The sequence below is a fragment of the Saccopteryx leptura genome, chromosome 2 (assembly GCF_036850995.1).
Source record: "Saccopteryx leptura isolate mSacLep1 chromosome 2, mSacLep1_pri_phased_curated, whole genome shotgun sequence".
Classification (NCBI taxonomy): domain Eukaryota; kingdom Metazoa; phylum Chordata; class Mammalia; order Chiroptera; family Emballonuridae; genus Saccopteryx; species Saccopteryx leptura.
Window position 1 is genome coordinate 42,283,112 of NC_089504.1, and position 22,955 is coordinate 42,306,066.

Consider the following 22,955-nt stretch of genomic DNA (forward strand, 5'->3'; position numbering starts at 1 on the left):
TCTGTCTCTGAAAAAAAAAAAAAGAATAAAAAGCAAGGCCTTCTATTCTTCTCTTTTCTATGTTAAGAATTAGATCCCTGTAGAAATTTATTTGATAATATTTGCTACATTATTTTCAACATAAGCTGTTCAGTTATATAAATCTTGAAAGAAACATAATATTGGTAATGGACATGTAGATTCTTAACCACGTGTCAGCGTTCTTCTGAATAGGAAGACAAACTTCCCTGTGGAGTGGCTCAGTTAAGTTCTTTCTTTCATGACAGTCTGTCCGGCTACTCCAACCTGTGTTCCCCTGCCCTGTCCCCTTGCTTGCCTCTTAGTACTCTCTTTGAAGCCACATTTCAAAAGTATATGAGTATTTTTAAAATCACACAAGAGAATGATTATAATTTTAACTGTTTCAGGTCAACTTTACATATGATAATATTAATTCATAATAGAAGTTTTAAAAATCTCATTGCTTTATGATGTTTTCATTTCATTCAAAGTTACATATGAATAAGTTGTGTTATTTTTCTTTTAAACAGACAAAAAATTTGGAGTGAAAGCTAGAATTAATGGAGCCTTGAATATAACCCTGAATTTGATCAAACAGTATTTGCAGAATCATCGTTTAGTTTTACCCTGTCTTCAGCTTTTACGAGTGTATTCTGCAAACTGTGAGTATTTAAGAGCTCTTTTTAGTTAACTCAGTGTTTTGAAGTTACAGAAAATGAAAATTCAAAAGTACCATAACCCTATAAATACCTAATATTTGTGGGCAAGAGAAAGAATATTTAATATGTTTCTTTTGTAATGCTAATCCCACCACCACAAAAGTGATGTGGAGAAAGAAGGTGAAGTGACAAAATCTTGAGAACTGTCATTACTTCCCTCAATTTGTACAAGCCTGTAATGAGAGGAGGAGTAGGCAGCGTATGGACAGAGGTGGAAGAACGCGAGGGTGCTGGCAGCTGGGAAGACTGCTGTGCCTGTTTGGATTTTCACAGCTGAGAGGAGAGCTGAGCAGGAAGGCGTGTGGTAGCATAATCACCAGGAGCTAAATATCTTCCGCAATCAGTGGGGAAGTAGCAGAACAGCAAATAAACAGTCCAGGAGCCCCCGAGGAAGCCAGAAGGAAGCCAGAAGAAAGAGGGATTACCAAGAAATAGCTTCAGATGAAGTGTTGCCCAGTGCACATGCACATGTACACACATTCTCTCTCTCATTCATTCTCTCACTCCATTGCACTCTCTCTCACTCATATTAGGTCCCAAATCCAGAAGGTGTGGATTTTCCTTTTATTCCCTAACTATGGAATTGGGAGAGTTATCATCTGAAATGGAAATTGTAGAGTACATGTTATTCTAGAATATCACTGCACCATAATCAAAGTGGTGGGCATGCGTGTGTGTATTTGTATGTATCTCTGTGTGTATAGCTATATATATAGCTTAACAGTATGGCTAAAGGTGTGCTCAGAGGAAAATAGCTTTGAACATTTAAATAATTAAAAATAACATAAGGAAATGAGTGAATTGGATATCTAACCAAAGAAGTTAGGAACAGATTGATAAACACAAGGAAAGAAGAGGAATGAAATATTAATAAATAAAGACTAGGTGACTTAGGGAAAAAAAAGCACATCTAAAAAGAGTAAAACAATTGAATTAAAAATAAAACAGATAAATCACTGAATACCCCAATTCAGGAGGGAGGAAGACAGCACAAAGAGAATTAGAAGGGATAATAAAATACTAAATAGGAAATTAAAATCACCATACTAAATTGTGGGAGTTACATTTTTTGGTGATATTTTATTGAATTAACCACCAGAAGACTAGTAAATAATTTATCTGTAATTTTTTATAATATTTGTTCAGAGCAGAAAATGTTAGACATAATTTTCTGATTTGGTAATTGCTTCTTCTGTGTGAAACTTTTTCCCTCCTAAAACTGTTTAATTCAGGTCTTCATTAGCCAGCATCTAGCACACAGACTCCTAATGTCTCTCTAACTCTATCTTCCCCAGAATGCTGTGAAACCTGACCTGTATGTAAAATGCAGAGCTTATTTTAAAACACCCATAATTTTACTATAGAAGTTCGGGTGTATATTCTTCTAGTTTTTATCCATACATTATAAAAATGTATGTTTTATCCACATACCACCAGCGCCGGTGTCATTTCACACACAATGTTTCTGATCTGTTATTTTTCAAAAAAATGTTTGTTCGTTTTGGGCAATTTTCTGTAATCGAAAGAATGAACAACTTTTAGGGTTCTTCATAGTTAAACTGCTTTGTTGAACCGCTCACACCCATGGTGTTCATTGGCTGTTACCTGTGCTCCTGTCTCCACTGCAACTCCTGTCCTAGCTAACTCCTCCTCGCTTGTAGGGACAGCCCAGGCACCGGTTTCTCCAGAAACTCTGTCTGCTTCTCTGTGGATGAGGGGCTCCTCACTCTTGTAGCCTGAAGAGCCTATAGTTTTAAATCTATTTAGAAATTAATTGAGTATGTGTTGACTGTTTCTGTCATTCTCCTCGAAATTGTTTTCTGAGGGCAGGCACTATTTGTGTCTCTCAATCTTCACGACCTGGTGTTTAGTACAGTTTACTACATTTACTGAAGTAACAAATGAAGCAACTGAAAAGTATTTTCTTTTTTAGTAGTAACATTTTATTATTTTTATAACTTCTTTCAGAATTTTCTGGAATTTTCCATAAAAAAAAAGCAAGAAAAAAAATCTCTTTAAGTGATTGGCTAAGGTGGACTTTCTGAGGGATATGAGTTATATTTACTAAACAATTAGCATATGTTTTTGACTATGTGTCACCAAGTTTACACATTGCTACTTACCGAGTTTTTAAAATGTCATTTTTTCTCCCCCCTCTCAGCTGTGAATTCAGTATCCTTAGGGAAAAATGGAGTTGTGGAACTGATGTTTAAAATCATCGGACCATTTAGTAAGAAGAATTCAGGTCTTATGAAGTGAGTAAATGTTTTCAGTATAAATAGAGATATCCTTAATTATTCTGGGTCTCATCATCTTGTTCTGTACAATGAACAGTAGAGTTGAATTGTAGAGTCGAAAGTAGAATCCTTTCTTAGTTTTTAAATAGTGACCTTATTATGATATTTTCTTTATTATAAAGTTTTATCTTCAAAAGTATATCAAAATTAGAAAACTTTAAATTCATTGATTATAGTATTATAGAAATTCAGACTTTGAACATTCCTAGATAGTATAAGAGGAAAAAAGAAAAAAGATCATTTATAGAGTAGCATTCATTCAGAAACATTTATTGTATGCCTACTATATTCCCTGTCAATTTTGCAATCTATTAATGGTTACTTCCTTCATTCTCACAATTATCTGAACATATTTTTAATTTATACATTTTTTTTTTGCCAAAATGATGTCATTTTTTTTTTCCTGAAAACATTTGTAGGTCTTTCAGCCTCAGAAAATAAAAGCAGTTTTCAGTTTCTTGGTTATATTTAGTATTTTTTAAGCTGTATTAATGGTCATTCTTAAAAAAAATTATATGGAATTTTTCAAATATGCATATATATATCTTGAATAGTTATGTTAATTACATATTATATGCATTTATCAACATTTTGCCATTTTTCTTTCATTTATTTCCATGCTTTTCTTTATTTTTGTCAGGGGATTTTTAAGGAAATCCTAGATGTCACTCACACACATACACACACACACATGAACTTCTGTAAGCAAATCTCAGGTATTTTCTAATTTTCCTCCTAAGTACTTTAGTATATATCTAATAAATAGGGACTTAAAATATGACCGCTGTACTATAATCATACTCAGCAAAATTATTAATTTTTAATATAATCTAAAATTCGGTCTGGTTTCAATTTTCTCCAGGTGTCTCAAAATGCCCTGTTATAGTTGGTTGGTTTGAATCAGGATCCAAACAAGGTTCATGCATTATTCTTCATTATATTTAGGAAATTTCCAAACCTACACAGAAATGGAAAGAATTGAATTATGAAGCTTGATATACCAATTATTCAGTTTCAACAATAATCAACATTCTGTCATTTTTATTTCATCTTTCCCTTTCATGTCCTTTTTTTTTTTTGGTGAGGGGGGTATTTTAAAACATATCAGCCATTACATTTGTTCTATAAATTCTTTTGTGTGATTACTGTCAGACACAGAGCTTTTTACTTTTAGTGTTACCACAATATTTCTTTGCCCAAATATATTAATAATTCCTTAATATAATCTAATATTTTCTGGTTAAGAAATGTGTTTTTTGGCCCTGGCTGGTTGGCTCAGTGGTAGAGTGTTGGCCCAGCATGTGGAAGTCCTGGGTATGATTCCTGGTCAGGGCACACAGGAGAAGCACCCATCTGCTTCTCCACCCTTCCGCCTCCCCTTCCTCTCTGTCTCTCTCTTCCCCTCTTGCAGCCAGAGCTCCACTGAAGCAACGTTGGCCTGGGTGGTGAGGATGGCTCCATGGCCTTTGCCTCAGGCACTGGAATGGCTCTGGCAGCAATGGAGCGATGCCCTAGATGGGCAGAGCATCACCCCATAGTGGGCATGCCGGGTAGATCCCGGTCTGGTGCGTGCGGGAGTCTGTCTGCCTCCCTGCTTCTAACTTTGGGAAAAAAAATACAAGGAAAATAAAAAGAATTTTTTTTTTTTTACAGTTGGCTTGTTCAAATTAAGATTCAAATAAAGTCTATACATACTATTTGATGACTATGTCTTATAATCTTTTAAAACCAGTAACAGTCCCCCTATTTTTTTGGTTCTGTTTTATTATTTGTTGAAGGACCTGGGTGCTGTCTTGTAGAATGTCCCACCATGGTGGATTAAGATGACTGTATCCTGGGGTCATATAATCATGTAGGTATATCCCTTGAATTTTCTGTAGCCTGATAGAGCTAGTGACTTGATTAGATTTGGGTTCTTTTTATTTTGGTCAAAAATGTTTTATAGGTAGTGCTAGATACTGTGTTTTGCATCACTTAAGCTCATTGAGTTTATGTGAGCCATCCACTTTTCACCTAATAGGTTAGCAATATTTCATGACATTGCTTAGATTATTTTTTTTCTAGGGGTTGGAAAATAGTGACTTTTAAATTTTTCTTATTCTTTCTGCTTTTATTAGCTGTTATTCTTGTATAAGGAAGAACTTTTCCACATTAACTATTTGGCTAAATTTTACCCTTTCTTAATAAAGGACAAATATTTTAGCTTGTTTCCTTTTGTAAATGGCAACTTACTTGCATGTGTAATTATTTATTAAATATTATTAGGTGGGATGACTTTACTTATGCAAAGATCATACACAATCCTAGAGCATCTGATAAAAAGTAGCAAAACAAAATGATTGTATCACAATTAGTAAAACCAACTCACAGAATTGGTGTATTGTTGTGAGTGGGCTCTGGAGGCAGGCGGAACTGATGTGCATGTTAGCTCTGTCACTTATGGGTTCCATGATACGAAGTAAGTTACCTAATTTATCATGCCCCAGTTTCCTGGCTTAATATAGTATCAGCGTCTACATTATAAGGTTGTCGTAAGGATTTTAATGAGATGATTCCTCTAATTAGCACAATGCTCATATTAATGCAGTTTAATTAATTTAGGTAGGTAATGTAGTAATGTGAACATGAGTGGATCCTAGTTAATACTAGAAATACATTATTTTTTAATTTATATACCACTTCCTCCCTTGATCCATAAAGTATTCTATAGTTTATCTTTTATCTAATGCTTCTGATCTCCTACTTAAGTTCTACATTACTCTATTATAACTAAGTTACCAATTCTAATATAAAATGTTCCTAGGAGGCACATTTCACAAGTATCTTTGTGATATACAACATGGAATATATCCAAAACCATGTAGAAATCAGTGGGTCTAAACCAGTGGTCAGCAAACTCATTAGTCAACAGAGCCAAATATCAACAGTACAACAATTGAAATTTCTTTTGAGAGCCAAATTTTACTTAAACTATATAGGTAGGTACATTCCTTATTGAGGTAGTGCCCACATGTGGTATTTTGTGGAAGAGCCACACTCAAGGGGCCAAGGAGCCGCATGTGGCTCGTGAGCCACAGTTTGCTGACCACTGGTCTAAACTTCTGAGAAAGAAATATTGTTACATAAATTATTCCTTAATTCTTTTCTGTTTATATTTTAAAAAGAAAATCATTTTTCAACTTTATTTTTACTTTAAAGACAAAAATCATTCCTTGACCAAACATCTATAGTGTGATATCTTTATTACCTTGGGGCCTCCCCCTTAATTAAAAAAAAAAAGTCTCAGTCCAGTGTGTGGGAGTCCCAGGTTTGATTCCCTGCCAGAGCACACAGGACAAGCACACATCTGCTTCTCTACCCTACACCCTCTCCTTTCTCTCTATCTCTCTCTTCCCCTCCCTCAGCCGAGACTCCATTGGGGCAAAGTTGGCCCAGGTGCTGAGGATGGCTTCATGGCCCCTGTCTCAGGCACTAGAATGGCTCTGGTTGCAGCGGAGCAATGCCCCAGATGGGCAGAGCATTGCTCCCTATTGGGCATGCCGGGTGGATCCTGGTCAGGTACATGTGGGAGTCTTTCTGCCTACCCCCCTTCTCACTTCAGAAAAATACAAAACAAACAAACAAACAAAAAACAAAAAAACAACTCTTGACCTTTAGCAATTGCATCATAGTTGTGCTTCCCCTTAATGACCTGAATTTCATGGAAGAAGACTTGAGTGATACTATTTATGTTTGAAAGGTCTTCTCCCCTTTAGGATTTCCTTTCCTTTCCAGTTTTAGGTTTTGGATTTAAACACTACTAATCCAGAATGAAACAACTTTGGAAGTTATTGTAACTCTTGTCTTTTGGAGTTACAACAGCTTTGGAGATTATTGAAGGGCTGGACTCCCACTTTACTGTAATTTCATGAGTACCTGGGGCTTAGACTTTTCTTTCTTCACTGCTCCTGAATGGATAAGGCACGGGCTGCTTTCTAAACCAGTGTTGGTTTTGTTATTTAAAAGAATTCTTTTTTGTATTCATTGTTTTTAGAGAGAGAGGGAGGAAGAGAGAGAGGGAGAGAGAAACATCAATTTGTTGTTCCATTTATTTTTGTATTCATTGGTTGATTCTTGTATGTGCCCTGACCTGCAACCTTGATGTATCGAGATTATGTTCAACTGAGCTACTTGGCCAGGACCATTGTTGCTTGTATTATTGTGAATGATAAGAGAATTGGGCCCTGGCCGGTTGGCTCAGCGGTAGAGCGTCGGCCTAGCGTGCGGAGGACCCGGGTTCGATTCCCGGCCAGGGCACATAGGAGAAGCGCCCATTTGCTTCTCCACCCCTCCGCCGCGCTTTCCTCTCTGTCTCTCTCTTCCCCTCCCGCAGCCAAGGCTCCATTGGAGCAAAGATGGCCCGGGCGCTGGGCATGGCTCTGTGGCCTCTGCCTCAGGCGCTAGAGTGGCTCTGGTCGCAATATGGCGACGCCCAGGATGGGCAGAGCATCGCCCCCTGGGGGGCAGAGCACCGCCCCTGGTGGGTGTGCCGGGTGGATCCCGGTCGGGCGCATGCGGGAGTCTGTCTGACTGTCTCTCCCTGTTTCCAGCTTCAGAAAAATGAAAAAAAAAAAAAAAAAAAAAAAAAAAAGAGAATTGGAAAAATACAAGGGAGTTTAAAATATTGGTACTGAGGTGGTCTAATCAATTGACATAATACAAACTAGGCATTTTAAAACATCTAAATATTTTTTGTAATTTTTATATTATAATTCCTATTGGCTTAGGAATTGTGTTGTAGAATTTCAGAAATTCCTTTGTACTGAAGTTTAAAAAAATACCGTTTAAATAACATTTTGGTAAAAGTATCAACAACTTTGCGCCAAACTTCATAATTAAAAAAAAAAATCCCGTGGAGCTATGGAGCACTCATAGGGTAAGAAAGATTGGGGTCTGGAGTCAGAACGAGCTGGGTTCATGTTCCAGTTGTGTCAATCTTGAGGGATAAATATGATTAGAAACTGTCAGAAGCACTTTGATTTGGTTTGAATGTGTTACAAACAACTGCCGGCAGGGAGAAGACTGTTTCTGAAAGCACTCTCTGATTTTGATAATTTTGAATAAAGATGTAGCTGTAGATAGGAAAATCCTAAGAGTTCATTGCAGGTAATTACATCTAAGTGATTGTATTAGTTTCCAAAGGCTGTTCTGACGGTGCACCTGGTGCAAATTTGGTGGCTTAAAAAAAACAATCTGTTGTCTCACAGTTCCGGAGGATAGAGATCCAACACCCACTTGTTGCCAGTGCCAGTGGTCCCTCTAACACCTGTGTGGGTTAATCCATCCTGTTTCTTCCTAGCTTTTGGTGGATTGCTGGCGATTTTTTTGGTGTTCTTAGCTCGTAGCTGCAACATTTCACTCTCTACCTCCATCATCACATGGGTTCTCTCCTTATATGTTCTTGTGATTATTGTTTCAGGTTTTACTATGAACCAGTATCCATCTTCAGTCTTCTAACTTGATTATATTCTTCACCTTTACTCACCTCTGGTCATGCCGTGTCTCCTTTGCCATGAATGTATGCAGCTTTGCTTTTGCCTTTAATTTCTTGAGTAGCTTTTCCACAGATGTGTACATTTTATTACATTATCTAAATTGTTAAATTATCTTTGGAAAAGATGAACTTGTTTTCTGATTTTATACCCATGAAGAATCTGCTTTTGTGGGTATGTAGTAGGCATTCAACAAATGCTTAATGATGAATGAAAGGCTTAAGTTTGACACTGTACACATTTTAATGCAAATTAGTTATAATTATTGCAGTCTTACTAAGAAGTACTGTAGTATGTAGCTTTATATTCTTAAAGTTACTGAAATTAAGTGTCATTTTTTCGGTAACTTAAAAAAACTATTTGAATTATACGTTTCCTATAGGGATATTTATATGTATCTTTAAAGCTGATTAGTGGCAGTTGATTTTACCCTGTGTAACTGAGTATTTATATTCAAAGAAAATATAAGTACCTTCAATTTTGGGGGCTATTTTTTCATTCTCTAATAAGCAGTAAGAGTTTTTGAGATATTAATTAGGTTTATTATTCTCATTGGTACCTTACAACTGAAAAATGTTAAGGCTTCTACATCCTTTCCCCAAACCTCCTACTTCCAATATTTTACATTTATTCTCACCTTAAATATTAAAATTATTGCTTAATAGATCTAAAATACAGTCATATAACTATAAATATAGAAATTTATAGTTATGAACTTTATTTGTGTGAAACTTGCCTTTAATTTTTTGTGTGAGTCTTAATGATATTCTTCTGTGAACTCTGTCAGGGTCAGGTTTGATCATTGATTTCATTCATCTAACCTCTAATATAAAGACTTAGATATTGTTAATTATTTTTCTTGAAATTTTTTGGGATGCTTTTTTATTGATATTTTGGTCTTTCTATATTCAGTTTCAACCCAAAGGGAGAGATGCTTACTGAGAAACGCCCTGTGTAATTGACTATAACAGGAATGACTTTTGGCGTAGATAATAATTATTTGAAAAGATTGTATGAATTTACTATTGTAGATTAATTTTACTAGTTTTGTTGTTGTTTGTGTTTTCTCATTGTTGACAGGGTTGCTTTAGACACTCTTGCTGCATTGCTAAAATCAAGTAAGTTTTTAAATACTAGAAATACTAGATACTATATTTTGGGGTATTTTATCTACAGTGATAAGCTGGAAGTACAGATTAGTCTATAGTTATAAAGCTGGTTTGTAATAATTAAATGTCAAAATTGATTTTATCTTTTAGTATAGTTGATGGATGTGTCAAAACTTATGTCATTTATTGAGCTATAATTTATTCAAATTTGTTGACTTCCTTTTTCTGTTATTACTAAAATATAAAACCCTGTTAATAGAGGAAAGTAATATGTAAATATTATATAAGTATCACTTTTTTAAAAAATGAAGCTAACATAGTATTAAGAATGTTTACTGTGAAGACTATCTTGAATAATTATGTATAACACACCTGAATTTAATTTAGAGCCCTTTTTTAGAAATTTTATTTTTACCAAAAATTCAAATTTGTAACATTAAAATGGCTACTAATATAAATTTACAGTTTACTAAATTGATAAAGTAAAACACTGTTTTAAAAATTGAAGTATTAGAGTATGTCACTTATGATATGATGCCTTGGAAGAATAATCATCTATGTTATATGTTTTTTCTTACCAAGATGCTCAGTGTCTCTATTGTAAATAATAATTTTCATTAGCACCCCTGTTTCCATTGGTTAACATTTATTTAACCACAATAACGTTAGTCCTAAAAATCTGTATTGATGATGATCTGTGTTATTCTTCCCCAAAATTGCCTATCAAGGGTAGACCAACTTTTTCTTAAGTTTGACCAGAACTATTTTATTTGGATAATAGCAAATGAATAATTGGTAAATTTGATATTTGGTAATGATTTATTAAATTTTAAAAAATCACCTTAGGTGTTAGTTTTATGTACTTAAGAGGCATATTTTTAAATACACTATGCCATTTTGATACCATTCTCATTTATTGATTTCTTTTGGGGGGCAGTAATTTACTTTAAAAGAATGTTTAAACTGCTGTAATAAACCTGAGAGACTATAAAGCAAAGAATGTAAACACACAACGTGGAAAGACAGCTTCATGATCATTGCTGGGGAATAGATTAGAGGCTGCAGTCCAATGGAAAACCTAAGTTATATTTGAAGTAGAGAGGGAAGAAGAGACAAAGGCTGATTGTAAGTTAGGTGTCCCGAGCACATGAATAAAACTTCATTTACTAAGCTGTTTTAATTGTGCTCAGTTGCAGCTAGCTCTACTTACTTTTCTTTAGGGTCTCTCAGCACCTGTGTTTTGAGTTATGAGCAAGTTTTCTTTTTTATTTGAACTTTAATAAATAGTTTCAGTATTCCTCATAAATACCATTTAAGCTATTGAGAGTTACAGTGGAGACATAGATGTAACAGGAGGTACAGTGATTATAATGTCTTTTAAGAAATTCATTCACAGTTAGTAAGCTAAAGGTTTATATATTACAATTGGTGTATTAAAGCTTTTACATGAGAACCCCCAACCCTCCCCCACCCTGGGAGTTTCTTCCAGTGCTCGATGTAAGAGCATAATTTCTGAGAGGGCATTAATAAGGTTGATTTCACTGTCTCAAAATTTATGTATTAGGTATATATTAGCACAGTTGGAAACTAGTAATTCTTTGAGGCAACTTAAAGCAGCAGAGCTTTACTGTTTCATTATCTTAGTGTCCATGTCTTGAGGCAGGGTGTCATTTATACATAAACTTAGATTAGGAAGGGATTGGTATTTCTTTGTAACTGAATAACCTCAGGTGGGTTGGTATTGCACTTTATTTTGTATAATAGGCCACCTGGTGATGCTGGGTGTCTCAGTATATTGCTGTGATATGATTCCTTTGTTGCCATCTTACTTAAATGCACTCATGTGGTTAATAATCTTAAATATTAACATTTTAAAAATAATAAAATAGGTGAAATTTGTGGGTTTATTCCTATTAAATCTGTCCCAATAAAACTGACCATTTACCAAAACCCTCTTTAATGTAGTTTCATTACACTAAAAGATTATTAACTAGAAGTATGATCTTCTAATTAGATGTCTTCTTACATTTATTTACTAAAACCTTCTATAGGTATTTTTAATTGCATTGTTATGGCATGAATATTTATTTAATTGTGGGAGTAGTTAAAGCACTTAATTTCAATGGGACACAAAGTAATAGGAGCTGCAATCCAATGTAGTTAATTTTAGTGGAAGAAAAGTTTGTAATAAAAATTATAATAATTGCCTTTTTAACAAAATTCTATTCACAGCTAGTAAGTTGGTATATTCATATGTTTTAAAATATGTGAAACTTTTATTAGTTTTAACATTTAAAAAGATGTAGCTCTAATTGCATTAAACATATTCTGTTATTTATTAACCACAAAACAGTATATGGGCAGGTTTCTGGAGAATATTATAATTTACCATTGGAAATTATTAGGTTTATTTTATTAAATAAAAACATTTAAAGATATGCCATAGTTTTGATAAAAAATAATTTTGAGTTTATTACAATATTGTGGTTATATTTTTAAATTTGATTTATTCTACTACTTTCTCCTGTCATTTAAAAAATATTCTTTCTCAATTTTCTTTTGTTAAAGAAACAAATGCCAGGAGAGCTGTAGACAGAGGATATGTCCAAGTCCTTTTAACAATTTATGTAGATTGGCACCGCCATGATAATCGGCATAGAAACATGCTCATTCGGAAAGGAATTTTACAGAGTTTAAAAAGTGTTACAAACATCAAGTTGGGAAGAAAAGCATTTATTGATGCCAATGGGATGAAAATTCTCTATCACACCTCGCAAGTGAGTGTTTTCTATTATTGTGATTGTGTGTTAATAATACAATTTGATTCTTAAGAAAATTTATTATGTCTAAAAATATCCCAAAAGTAAGATAATATTAAAAAAAATTGAAAACCAAAGGCGTAATCATTTCTCACATGTGATGATTACAGACTGAGTTGGAGAGACTGAGATGGAGAAAGTGCTTAGTGCCTATATCTGCATTGTGAGATATTTTTCCCTATAGGCAAAAGGAAGATGTATAAATCCATTCACTGGGCAGGAAGGGATTTCATATAGCCATGTTTTCTAAGCTGTTCAGTTGGCTGTATTCAGTTTTTTATGTTTCCTTCATAAAGTATTTTTGGACCCTTCATAACTGGTAATGCAATCATGTTGTTTATTGAGTGTTCTCAATGTTTTCCTTCTGGACAGAGCATTTTTAAATGGAGAAAATAAAAAAATGAAACCTGGAGTTAGGGTTCCTAGCTCTGCTAGCAATTGTAAGTAATAAGCCTTCTTGACAATATTTGAGCAAGATTTGTTCTGTAGAAGACTGTCAGCTATGGGAAATGGAGATGTTGCAGAGCAATCCTTTGCATTCAGTAGGCTGTAATTATTAGTAAGAAAACGGTCCTTTTGAAAATTCCAGCCAATTATCCTGGTTTGCTCTCTTGATCTTACAGCAGTCTCTTTCTGTGTGAGATTAGTTAAGATATGAGAACACACATTTTATGATTACCTTTAGCTTTTTTTTTTCTTTGATCAATCTTATACAGTTGTTTTTATTATTTCTAATATAGTCAGTAAGGGATATTTGATATATGAGGAAGAGTTGAGTGACTTTGGTTTTGCCACTGAGCATTTGTGAGTCTTAATTTCTCATCTGTTTTGACAGGTCAGATGTGAAGATTTGTATTGAAAAATTTACAGGGTATCAAAGTGCCATCTAAATGTCAATTATCAGTAATATTAATAATAATAGTTATATGATATAGTTTCAAATCCCCTATATATTAGTTCTCTCAAGATTAGATACCAGGACAGCAAATTAAACTCTATAAACTTGAAATAGTTATATTCAGACTGTTTTTTATAGTTGAACAGCCAACGGTAGCTGAGAAAATTCTGAGAAAGGTTCAGCCAAGTTCCTTTATATTTCTTTCTTATTATCTTACTATCTTATTATCTTTCTCACTTATTTTTTTAATTTTGTGTGCTAGGTTTGCTAAATGTGCCTACTTCCTTCATAGACTTACTTAGTACTTTGCTGATTTTGATACCAAAGATGGTACTGATTTCTGTTTAGTTAAAATATTTAAGGAAAGTACTATTAAATTTGCCACATGAGGTTCATACTTACAAGAGAAACTTGTGAATAGTCTAAGCTGATTTATAATTATGTTAAGTTAAAATATTGTATTTTGTGGTGTTTGTCTCTTGAAAATTACTAATACCCTCCTTTCTGAAATACTGTAAAATTGGTTCATTTATTCACCAAAGGCACATTATTATTATTTTTTTCTTTTCTTAAAAAACAGGAATGCTTGGCAGTCAGGACCCTCGATCCTCTTGTCAACACCTCCAGTCTGATAATGAGGAAGTGTTTCCCTAAAAACCGTCTGCCACTCCCAACGATTAAGAGTTCTTTCCATTTCCAGTTGCCAGTTATTCCTGTGGCTGGACCTGTGGCCCAACTCTACAGTTTACCCCCTGAAGGTAGGGCCACATGCTTGCTGCTGGCTTTCATGGGATTGTGTGACTCGGTCGACTTTTGCTGCACGAAGGCGCTACTGAACACTATACATTTTCACATTATATTTTAGTTAATAGGCATTTCTTTAAATATAAGAAATTGAGGTCTAGTATTTAAGGGAAGTTGGGTGGAGTTTGTTATAAAAATGTAAATGTGGCCCTGGCCGGTTGGCTCAGCGGTAGAGCGTCGGCCTGGCGTGTGGGGTACCCGGGTTTGATTCCCGGCCAGGGCACACAGGAGAAGCGCCCATTTGCTTCTCCACCCCCCCCCCCCCCCTTCCTCTCTGTCTCTCTCTTCCCCTCCCGCAGCCAAGGCTCCATTGGAGCAAGGATGGCTCCTTGGCCTCTGCCCCAGGCGCTGGAGTGGCTCTGGTCGCGGCAAAGCGACGCCCCGGAGGGGCAGAGCATCGCCCCCTGGTGGGCAGAGCGTAGCCCCTGGTGGGCGTGCCGGGTGGATCCCGGTCGGGCGCATGCGGGAGTCTGTCTGACTGTCTCTCCCCGTTTCCAGCTTCAGAAAAAAGAAAAAGAAAAAAAAAAAATGTAAATGTGAACGGTGAAAAAAAATGTAAGCATCACATAGGAACATCATTTGATAGTTCTATAAAATTTCAAAGTATAAAAATGTAAATATTAAATGTTTAGGTAACTATGTGTTTAGAAAAATATATTGGGCTTACATTTGTAGCTTTTTCATGAACTTCATTTTTTCCAGTTAAAAATACCTAATCAGACAAAAATAATGCCTAATCACCCAAAATGGATTTTGAAAGCCTTAGCCAGATCAGTAAGACATGGAAATATTATTTAAAAAAAAAAAATTTTTTTTTTGGTATTTTTCTGAAGCTGGAAACAGGGAGAGACAGTCAGACAGACTCCCGCATGCGCCCGACCGGGATCCACCCGGCACGCCCACCAGGGGGCGATGCTCTGCCCCTCCGAGGCGTCGCTCCGCCGCGACCAGAGCCACTCTAGCGCTTGGGGCAGAGGCCAAGGAGCCATCCCCAGCGCCTGGGCCATCCCTGCTCCAATGGAGCCTTGGCTGCAGGAGGGGAAGAGAGAGACAGAGAGGAAGGAGTGGGGGGATGGAGAAGCAAATGGGCGCTTCTCCTATGTGCCCTGGCCGGGAATCGAACCCGGGTCCCCTGCACGCCAGGCCGATGCTCTACCACTGAGCCAACCGGCCAGGGCCAAGACATGGAAATATTATTAAAAGAGTGATAAAGTTAATTAGTGTCTGTGAAGGATATTAGTGTCTATGTAGAATATTCAAGTGAATAAATTTAAAAACCTGTGTTAGACAAAAGTTCAATAAAATTTTATTTATGAAATAAAATAAATGAATAAAATTCAGTAGCTTTTCTGTGTGTGTTTTATATATATATATATCAAAAAAAGGTTAAAAAACATAAAGGGAAAGTAAATCACATTTATAGGAGCAAAATAACAACAAAATAAACCTGTTGGCAGGAATATACTTTCTAAAACCTTACAGAACGTACTGACTTATTCCTTTTGTTATATTATACAGATATAGTAAAATTTAACTAGTTTCCTGTTGACAAGCATTTGCTTTTTTTCTATATTTTTCTTTTTACTATAAATGAGCCAAGAAAGTTTTGAAAATTACAAGGAATGATTTATATTCCTTGATTTTAGTTGTATAATTAGGCTATAATAATTATTTATTGATAATGTGATAATGGTATAAGAATAGATCATCAGAATAGAAAAGAAGGCCTCAGATACCCAAAGCCATGTGGCATTTCACAGCTGGATTATAAAAACAGAGGAAAATATTATATGAAGGAAAATATTTGAAAGGTTTTATTAGAATTTAAAAACATATTTTTCTGAAGTGAGAAGGGTGGGAGGCAGAAGGACTCCCTCATGCACCTGACTGGGATCCACCCGGCATGCCCAATAGGGAACAATGCTCTGCCCATCTGGGTGTTGCTCTGTTGCAACCAGAGCCATATTCTAGTACCCGAGGCAGAGGCCACAGAGCCATTCTCAGCAACTGGGCCAACTTTGCTCTAATGGAGCCTTGGCTGCAGTAGGGGAAGAGAGAGATAGAGAGAAAGGAGAGGTGGAAAGGTGGAGAAGCAGATGGGTGCTTCTCCTGTGTGCCCTGACCAGGAATCGAACCTGGGACATCCACATGCCCAGCTGACCCTCTACCACTGAGCCATCCGGCCAGGGCTTTATTATTTACTGTTGCATTATTTTTCATATGAACAAGTATAAACCTACTTTTGCCCCACCCTTTATTCATAGTGCACAAAGAAAAAAGCTGCCATCCTAGAATACTTTACCCAGAAAAGCTTTCCTGCAGAAATATTAGAGAGATGAAGATTTTTTCAGAAAAAGAGAAGCTGAAGGAATGTATCACTACTGGACTTGCCTTACATGAAGTGCTGAAGGCAGCTCTTTAAGCTAAAACAAATAGATGCTGCCTGACCAGGCGGTGGCGCAGTGGATAGAGCATTGGACTGAGATGCAGAGGACCCAGGTTCGAGATCCTGAGGTCACCAGCTTGAGCACGGGCTCATCTGGTTTGAGCAAAGCTCACCAGCTTGGACGCAAGGTTGCTGGCTCGAGCAAGGGGTTACTTGGTCTGGTGAAGGTCCATAGTTAAGGCACATATGAGAAAGCAATCAATGAACAACTAACGTCTTGCACTGCGCAATGAAAAACTAATGACTGATGCTTCTCATCTCTCTGTTCTTGTCTGTCTGTCCCTGTCTATCCCTCTCTCTGACTCTCTCTCTGTCTCTGTTAAAAATAAATAAATAAATAAATAAATAAAACAAATAGATGCTATTATAAGAAAACATGAAATTATAAAATTTACTGATAAAGGTATATATAGTAAAATTCAAAATACACTGGTATTGAAATGATGGCATATAAATCACTTTGAACTCAAGCATATAGAATGTTTTTATGCAATTGAAGTTAAGCTGTTATCCATTTAAAATAGGCAATAATGATACAATGTATTGTGGAAGCCCAATGGTAACCACAAAACAATAATAGATAAATAATTAGGATAAGAGGATCAAAGTATACCACTACAAAAAAAATCATCAACTCACAAAGACAGCAAGAGAGGAAGAAAGGAACTATAAAACAATCATAAAACAATGAACAAAATGGCAATAATAAGTCCTTACTTATAAATAATTAGTCTTAATATAAAGTTAAAAATTTCCAATTGAAAGACAGAATATTTGAATGGATTGATAAAGCAACGCACTATACTCTGCCAACATGAGACTCATTTAAGTGTTAGGGTGCTCATAAGCTGAAAATGAAGGAATAAAAGAAGGTATTCTTTACAAATGGAAACCGAAAGAGAGGAGGATTAGCTATATTTACATTATACAAAATGACTTTAACTTAAAAAGTGTAGCAAGAGATAAAGAAGTTTATTATGTAATGATAAAGGGGTCAATTCCTGAAGAGGATATAATCATTATAAACATATACACCCAATACTGGAGCACCTAAATATAATATTGATATATTAATTATTAATGGATCTGAAAGGAGAAATAAATATCAATGCAGTTATAATAGGGGACTTCAGTATTCTACTTTCAGCAATGAATAGATAGTTCAGACAGAAAATAAGGAAATAATGGATTTGAACGACACGTTAGACCAAATAGACCTAACAGACATATACAGAAAATTCCATCCAGTAGCAGCAGGAAACACATTCTTCTCAAGCACACACACAACATTCTCCAGGCTAGATCATATGTTGGGTCACAAAACAAATCTTAAAAAATTTAAGAAAAAGTTAACAGAAGGAAGAAAATAATAAAGATTGGAGCAGAAATAAATGAAGTGGACAAATACAAATGATAAATGAATAGTTCTTTTAAAAACAAAATTGACAAACCTTTAGCTAAAGAAGTAAGAATATACTATAAATGAAAACGGAGGTTTTACAACTGATAACAAAATTATAAAGGATTATAAGAGATTACTATGAATAGTTATACTCCCACTAAATTGGACATCCTAAAAGAAATGAATAAATTCCTAGAAATATAATACCTGTCAAAACTGAATCATGAAGAAATAGAAAATCTGAACAGATCAACTACTACTAAGGAGACTGAATCAGTAATTTAAAGTCTCCCAGCAAAAGCCTGGGACCAGATATGGCTCACAGTGACTTCTACCAAACATTTAAAGAGAATTCCTTTTTTTTTTTTTTTTTTTTTTTAAAAAATGGAGAGGCAGAGAGGCAGAGAGACAGATTCCCACATGCACCCCAACTGGGATCCACCCAGCATACCCCCTGACAGGCAATGTTCTGCCCACATGGGCCGCCGCTCTGCCGCTCTGCAACTGAGCTGTTTTAGTGCCTGAGGCAAGGTTATGGAGCCATCCTCAGTGCCTGGGACCAACTTGTTTGAACCATTTGATCCATGGCTGTGGGAGGAGAGAAGAAAGAGAGAGAGAGGGGAAGGGATTGAGGGAGAGAGGGGGAGAAATGGAGAAGCAGATGGTTGCTTCTGTGTGCTCTGACTGGGAATTGAACCCAGGACTTGCACAAGCTAGGCTGATGCTCTACCACTGAGCCAACTGGCCAGGGCCTAATGAGAATTGTTAAACTCTTCCAAAAACTGAAGAAGAAGGAACACTTCCAAACTCATCTTACGGGCTTGACCTGTGGTGGCTCAGTGGATAAAGTATCGACCTGGAATGCTGAGGTTGCCGGTTTGAAACCCTGGGCTTGCCTGGCCAAGGCACATATGGGAGTTGATGTTTCCTGCTCCTCTCCCCCTTATTTCTCTCTCTCTCCCTTTCTATCTTCTTTCTAAGTAAATAAAGTCTAAAAACAAAAATAAAACAAACTCATCTTACGGAACCAGCATTTATCCTGGTACCAAAGCCAAGCAAGGACTCTTAAGAAAAGGTTATAGCCCAATATTAGTGATGAACGTAGATCAAAAATTCTCAACAGAGTAAACAATTTAAAAACATAAAGGATCATACACTGTGATCTAGTGGGATTCTTCTCTGGGATGCAAGGATGTTTCAACATTTCACAAATAAAAATGTGGTACACTGAAGGACAAAAATTATATGATCATCTCACTAGATGCAGAAAAAGCACTTGCAAAATTCAAAACCCTTTCATGATAAAAAAAAACACTTAACAAATTAGTTATAGAAGGAATGACAAAGACCTCATCATAACAAAGACCATGTATGATAATCCCATAGCTAACACCATACTCAATGGTGAAAAGCTAAAAGCCTTTCTTCGAAGATCAGGAACATGACCAGGATGCTCTTGATATTTCTATTTGATATAATACTGAATATCCTTGTTATAGCAATTAGGCTAGAAAAGGAAATAAAAAGCATTCAAATCAGAAAGGAAGAAATAAATTATCTTTGCAGATGATGTGATCTTATAGGAAACCCTGAAGTCAACACCAAAAATTGTTTAGATCTAATAAAAGAATTCAGAAAAGAATCAGGATATAAAATCAATATACAAAAATCAGTTGCATTTCTATACACTAACAGTGAACTAAAAGAGAAATTAAGAGTGCAGTCACATTTACAATAACATCAAAAACAATAAAATCCTTTGGGGTAAATTTTACCACGGAGTTGAAAGACCTGCACACTGAAAACTATAAGAGAGTGATGAAAGAGATTGTGAGAGTACACAAATAAATAGAAAGGTAACCCCTGTTCTTGGGTTAGAAGAATTAACCCAAGATATTCATACTACCCAAAGTGATCTACAGATTCAACACAATTCCTTTAAAAAGTGATTTTTTTCACAGAATTATTTTTAAAAAATTAACATTTGTGTGAAACCGCAAAAGACAAATAACCAAGCAATCCTGAGAAACAAGAACAAAGCTGGAGGCATTGCAGTTCTTGATTTCAGACTATTACAAAGCTTTAATAATCAGAGCTGTATGGTACTCAAGGCAGGCACATAGATCATGTAACAGAATAGAGAGCCCAGACATAAACCCACGCACATAGGATCAATTAATTTGATAAGGGTACCACAAACACAATGAGGAAAAAGTCTGTTTAAAATGGTTTTTGGAAAACTAGATATCCCCATGTAAAAGAATAAAAAAGCACCACTATTTTATACCACTAACAAGAAATAGATCAAACACTTAAATATATATAAGACTTGAAACTGTAAAACTTCTTGAAGAAAACTTAGGGGAAAAGATTCCTGACATTGGTTTGGGCAATGAGTTCTTGAATAAGACACCAAAAAAAAAAAAAAAAGAAAAAAAAAGGGCAATAGAAAGTAAAATAAATGAGTGGGACTACATCAAACTAAAGATAGTCAGCATAGTAAAGGAAGCAATGCAGTATTTGTAAACCATATACCTGACAAGGAGTTAATATCCAAAATATATAAATAACTCTTGCAACTGACTAGTACAAAAACAATCCCATTTAGAAATCGGCAAAGAACCTGGATAAACATTTCCCCAAAGTATACAAATATCCAATAGGTATATAAAAGGGTTATCATCATCATCACCAATCATTAGGAAAATACAAGTCAGAACAACAGTGATCTATATCACCTCACACCTTTTAGAATGACTATTATGAAAAAGACAAGAGCAAATCTTGGCAACAATGTGGAGGAAACGGAGCCCTCATAAATTACTGGTGGGAATGTAAAATGGTACAGCTAATATGGGAAACAGTATATAAGTTCCTCAAAATTAAAAATAGGCCTACTTATTTGGTTTAGCAGTTACACTCCTGGGTATATATCCAAAAGGAATCAAAATCATCTTGAAGAGATATCTGCACACCCATGTTCATTGCAGCATGGCTCACAATAGCGAAGATTTGGAAACAGTCTAAATGTCCTTTGATAGATGAATGGATATTGAAAAAGAGATTATATCTGTATCTATAGCTATAGCTATATATGAGACAGATATGTAGAATATATGAGATAGATATGTGAATATAACTCAGCCAATAAAAACTAAGGATTTCCTGCCATTTGCGACAAACATGGGTAAGTCGGGAGGGCACTATGTTAAAGTGAAATACGCCGGACAGAAAGACAAATATTGTGTAGTATCACTTATATGTGGGAGCTTAAAAACAACTGATTTCATAGAAACAGAAAATAGAATGTTAGACACTAGGGGTTAGGAGAGTGGTAAGGGTCAAAGGGTAGAAATTTTTCAGTTTTAGGATTAAGTTCTGGGCCCTGGCCAGTGGCTCAGTGGATGGCCTTGCATATGGATGTCCTGGGTTTGGTTCCTGGTCAGGGCACATAGGAGAAGTGACATCTTTCCCCTTCCATCTCCCCTTTTTCTCCCTCTTCCCCTTCTGCAGCCAGTGGTATGATTGATTTGAGTGTTGGCCCTGGGTGCTGAGGATTAGCTCAGTTGGTCTGAGCGTGACAACCTCAGGTGCTAAAAATAGGTTGGTACATGAACATCAGCTTCAGATGGGATTGCTGGGTGGATCCTGGTTGGGGTGCATGTGGGAGCCTGTCTTACTATCTCCCCTCCTCTCACTTAAAAAAAAAGGATTAAGAAAAAAAGGATTAAGTTCTGAGGGTCTAAAGTACATGGTGACTGTAGTTAATAACCTGGTATTTTATATGTGAAAGTTTTTGAGAGTAAATTTTTAAAAAATTAAATTTTTTCAATTACATTTTACATTGTTATATTATTTTGTATTGGTTTCAGGTGTACAACATAAAGGTTAGATAAACATACTTTAGGAAGTGATCCTCCCATGCCCGTACGTAGTTATAACACTACTATGGACTAGTGTACCCACCTATGCCCGTACATAGTTATAACACTATTATGGACTATATTCCCTGTGCCTGTGACTTATTACATACCTGTGACTATTATATCACTACCAATTTGTACTTATTCCTTCTTCACCTTTTAAACCTGGTCCCCAAACCCCTCCCATCTGGTAAACATCAGTCTGTTCTTTGCATCTATGAGCCTGCTTTTATTTTTTTGTTTATTTTGTTTTTTAGATTCCACATGTAAATGAAATTATGTGGTATTTGTCTTTCTCTGTCTGACTTATTTCACTTCTAGGTTTATGCATGCTGTTGCAAATGCTAAGGTTTCATTCCTTTTTATGGGTAATATTTCATTGTGTATGTGTATACAACTTTTTATCCAGTTGTCTATTTACTCTCAGTAACCAACTTAGGTTGAGAGTAATTTTTAAACATTCACACACACACACACACACACACACACACACACACACACACACGTTAACAATGTTAATTATGCGAGGTGATTAGATGTGTTAATTATCTTCATGTTGGTAATTACTTTACAATGTATATGTATATCAAATCATCATGGCATTGGCTGGTTGGCTCAGCAGTAGAGCATCGACCCAGCATGTGGAAATCCTGGGTTCGATTCCTGGTCAGGGCACACAGGATAAGTGACCATCTGCTTCGGCTTCCTTCTTCTCTCTCTCTTCCCCTCCCACAGCCATGGCTCGAATGGTTCAAGCAACTTGGCTCTGGGTGCTGAGGATGGCTCCATGGCTTTTACCTCAGGTGCTAAAATAGCTCGGTTGCCGAGCAGGAGTCTGTCTCTCTGCCTCCACTCCTCTCACTTAATTAAAAATAAATCATCATTTGTATACTTTAAATATATACAATTATATTGGTCAATTATTCTTCAATAGAGTTAAAAAATAAAAAAGTTTAGAACAGTATCCTTTTGAGATATCCCTACAAAAAATAAACAACACTCAGTTA

At 35.8% G+C, this 22,955-nt stretch overlaps 1 protein-coding gene across 4 annotated transcripts in view; it reads left to right on the forward strand.

Moving 5' to 3' along the window:
• AGTPBP1 (ATP/GTP binding carboxypeptidase 1) overlaps positions 1 to 22,955 on the forward strand; it is a 148,474-nt gene that overhangs the window by 38,885 nt on the left and 86,634 nt on the right. For all 4 annotated transcript variants that reach the window (XM_066367869.1, XM_066367871.1, XM_066367870.1 and 1 more), the window contains exons 7-11: positions 531 to 662; positions 2,881 to 2,974; positions 9,628 to 9,665; positions 12,225 to 12,433; positions 13,954 to 14,131. In XM_066367869.1, the coding sequence (XP_066223966.1) occupies positions 531 to 662; positions 2,881 to 2,974; positions 9,628 to 9,665; positions 12,225 to 12,433; positions 13,954 to 14,131 (651 nt within the window). The remainder of the gene's footprint in view (positions 1 to 530; positions 663 to 2,880; positions 2,975 to 9,627; positions 9,666 to 12,224; positions 12,434 to 13,953; positions 14,132 to 22,955) is intronic.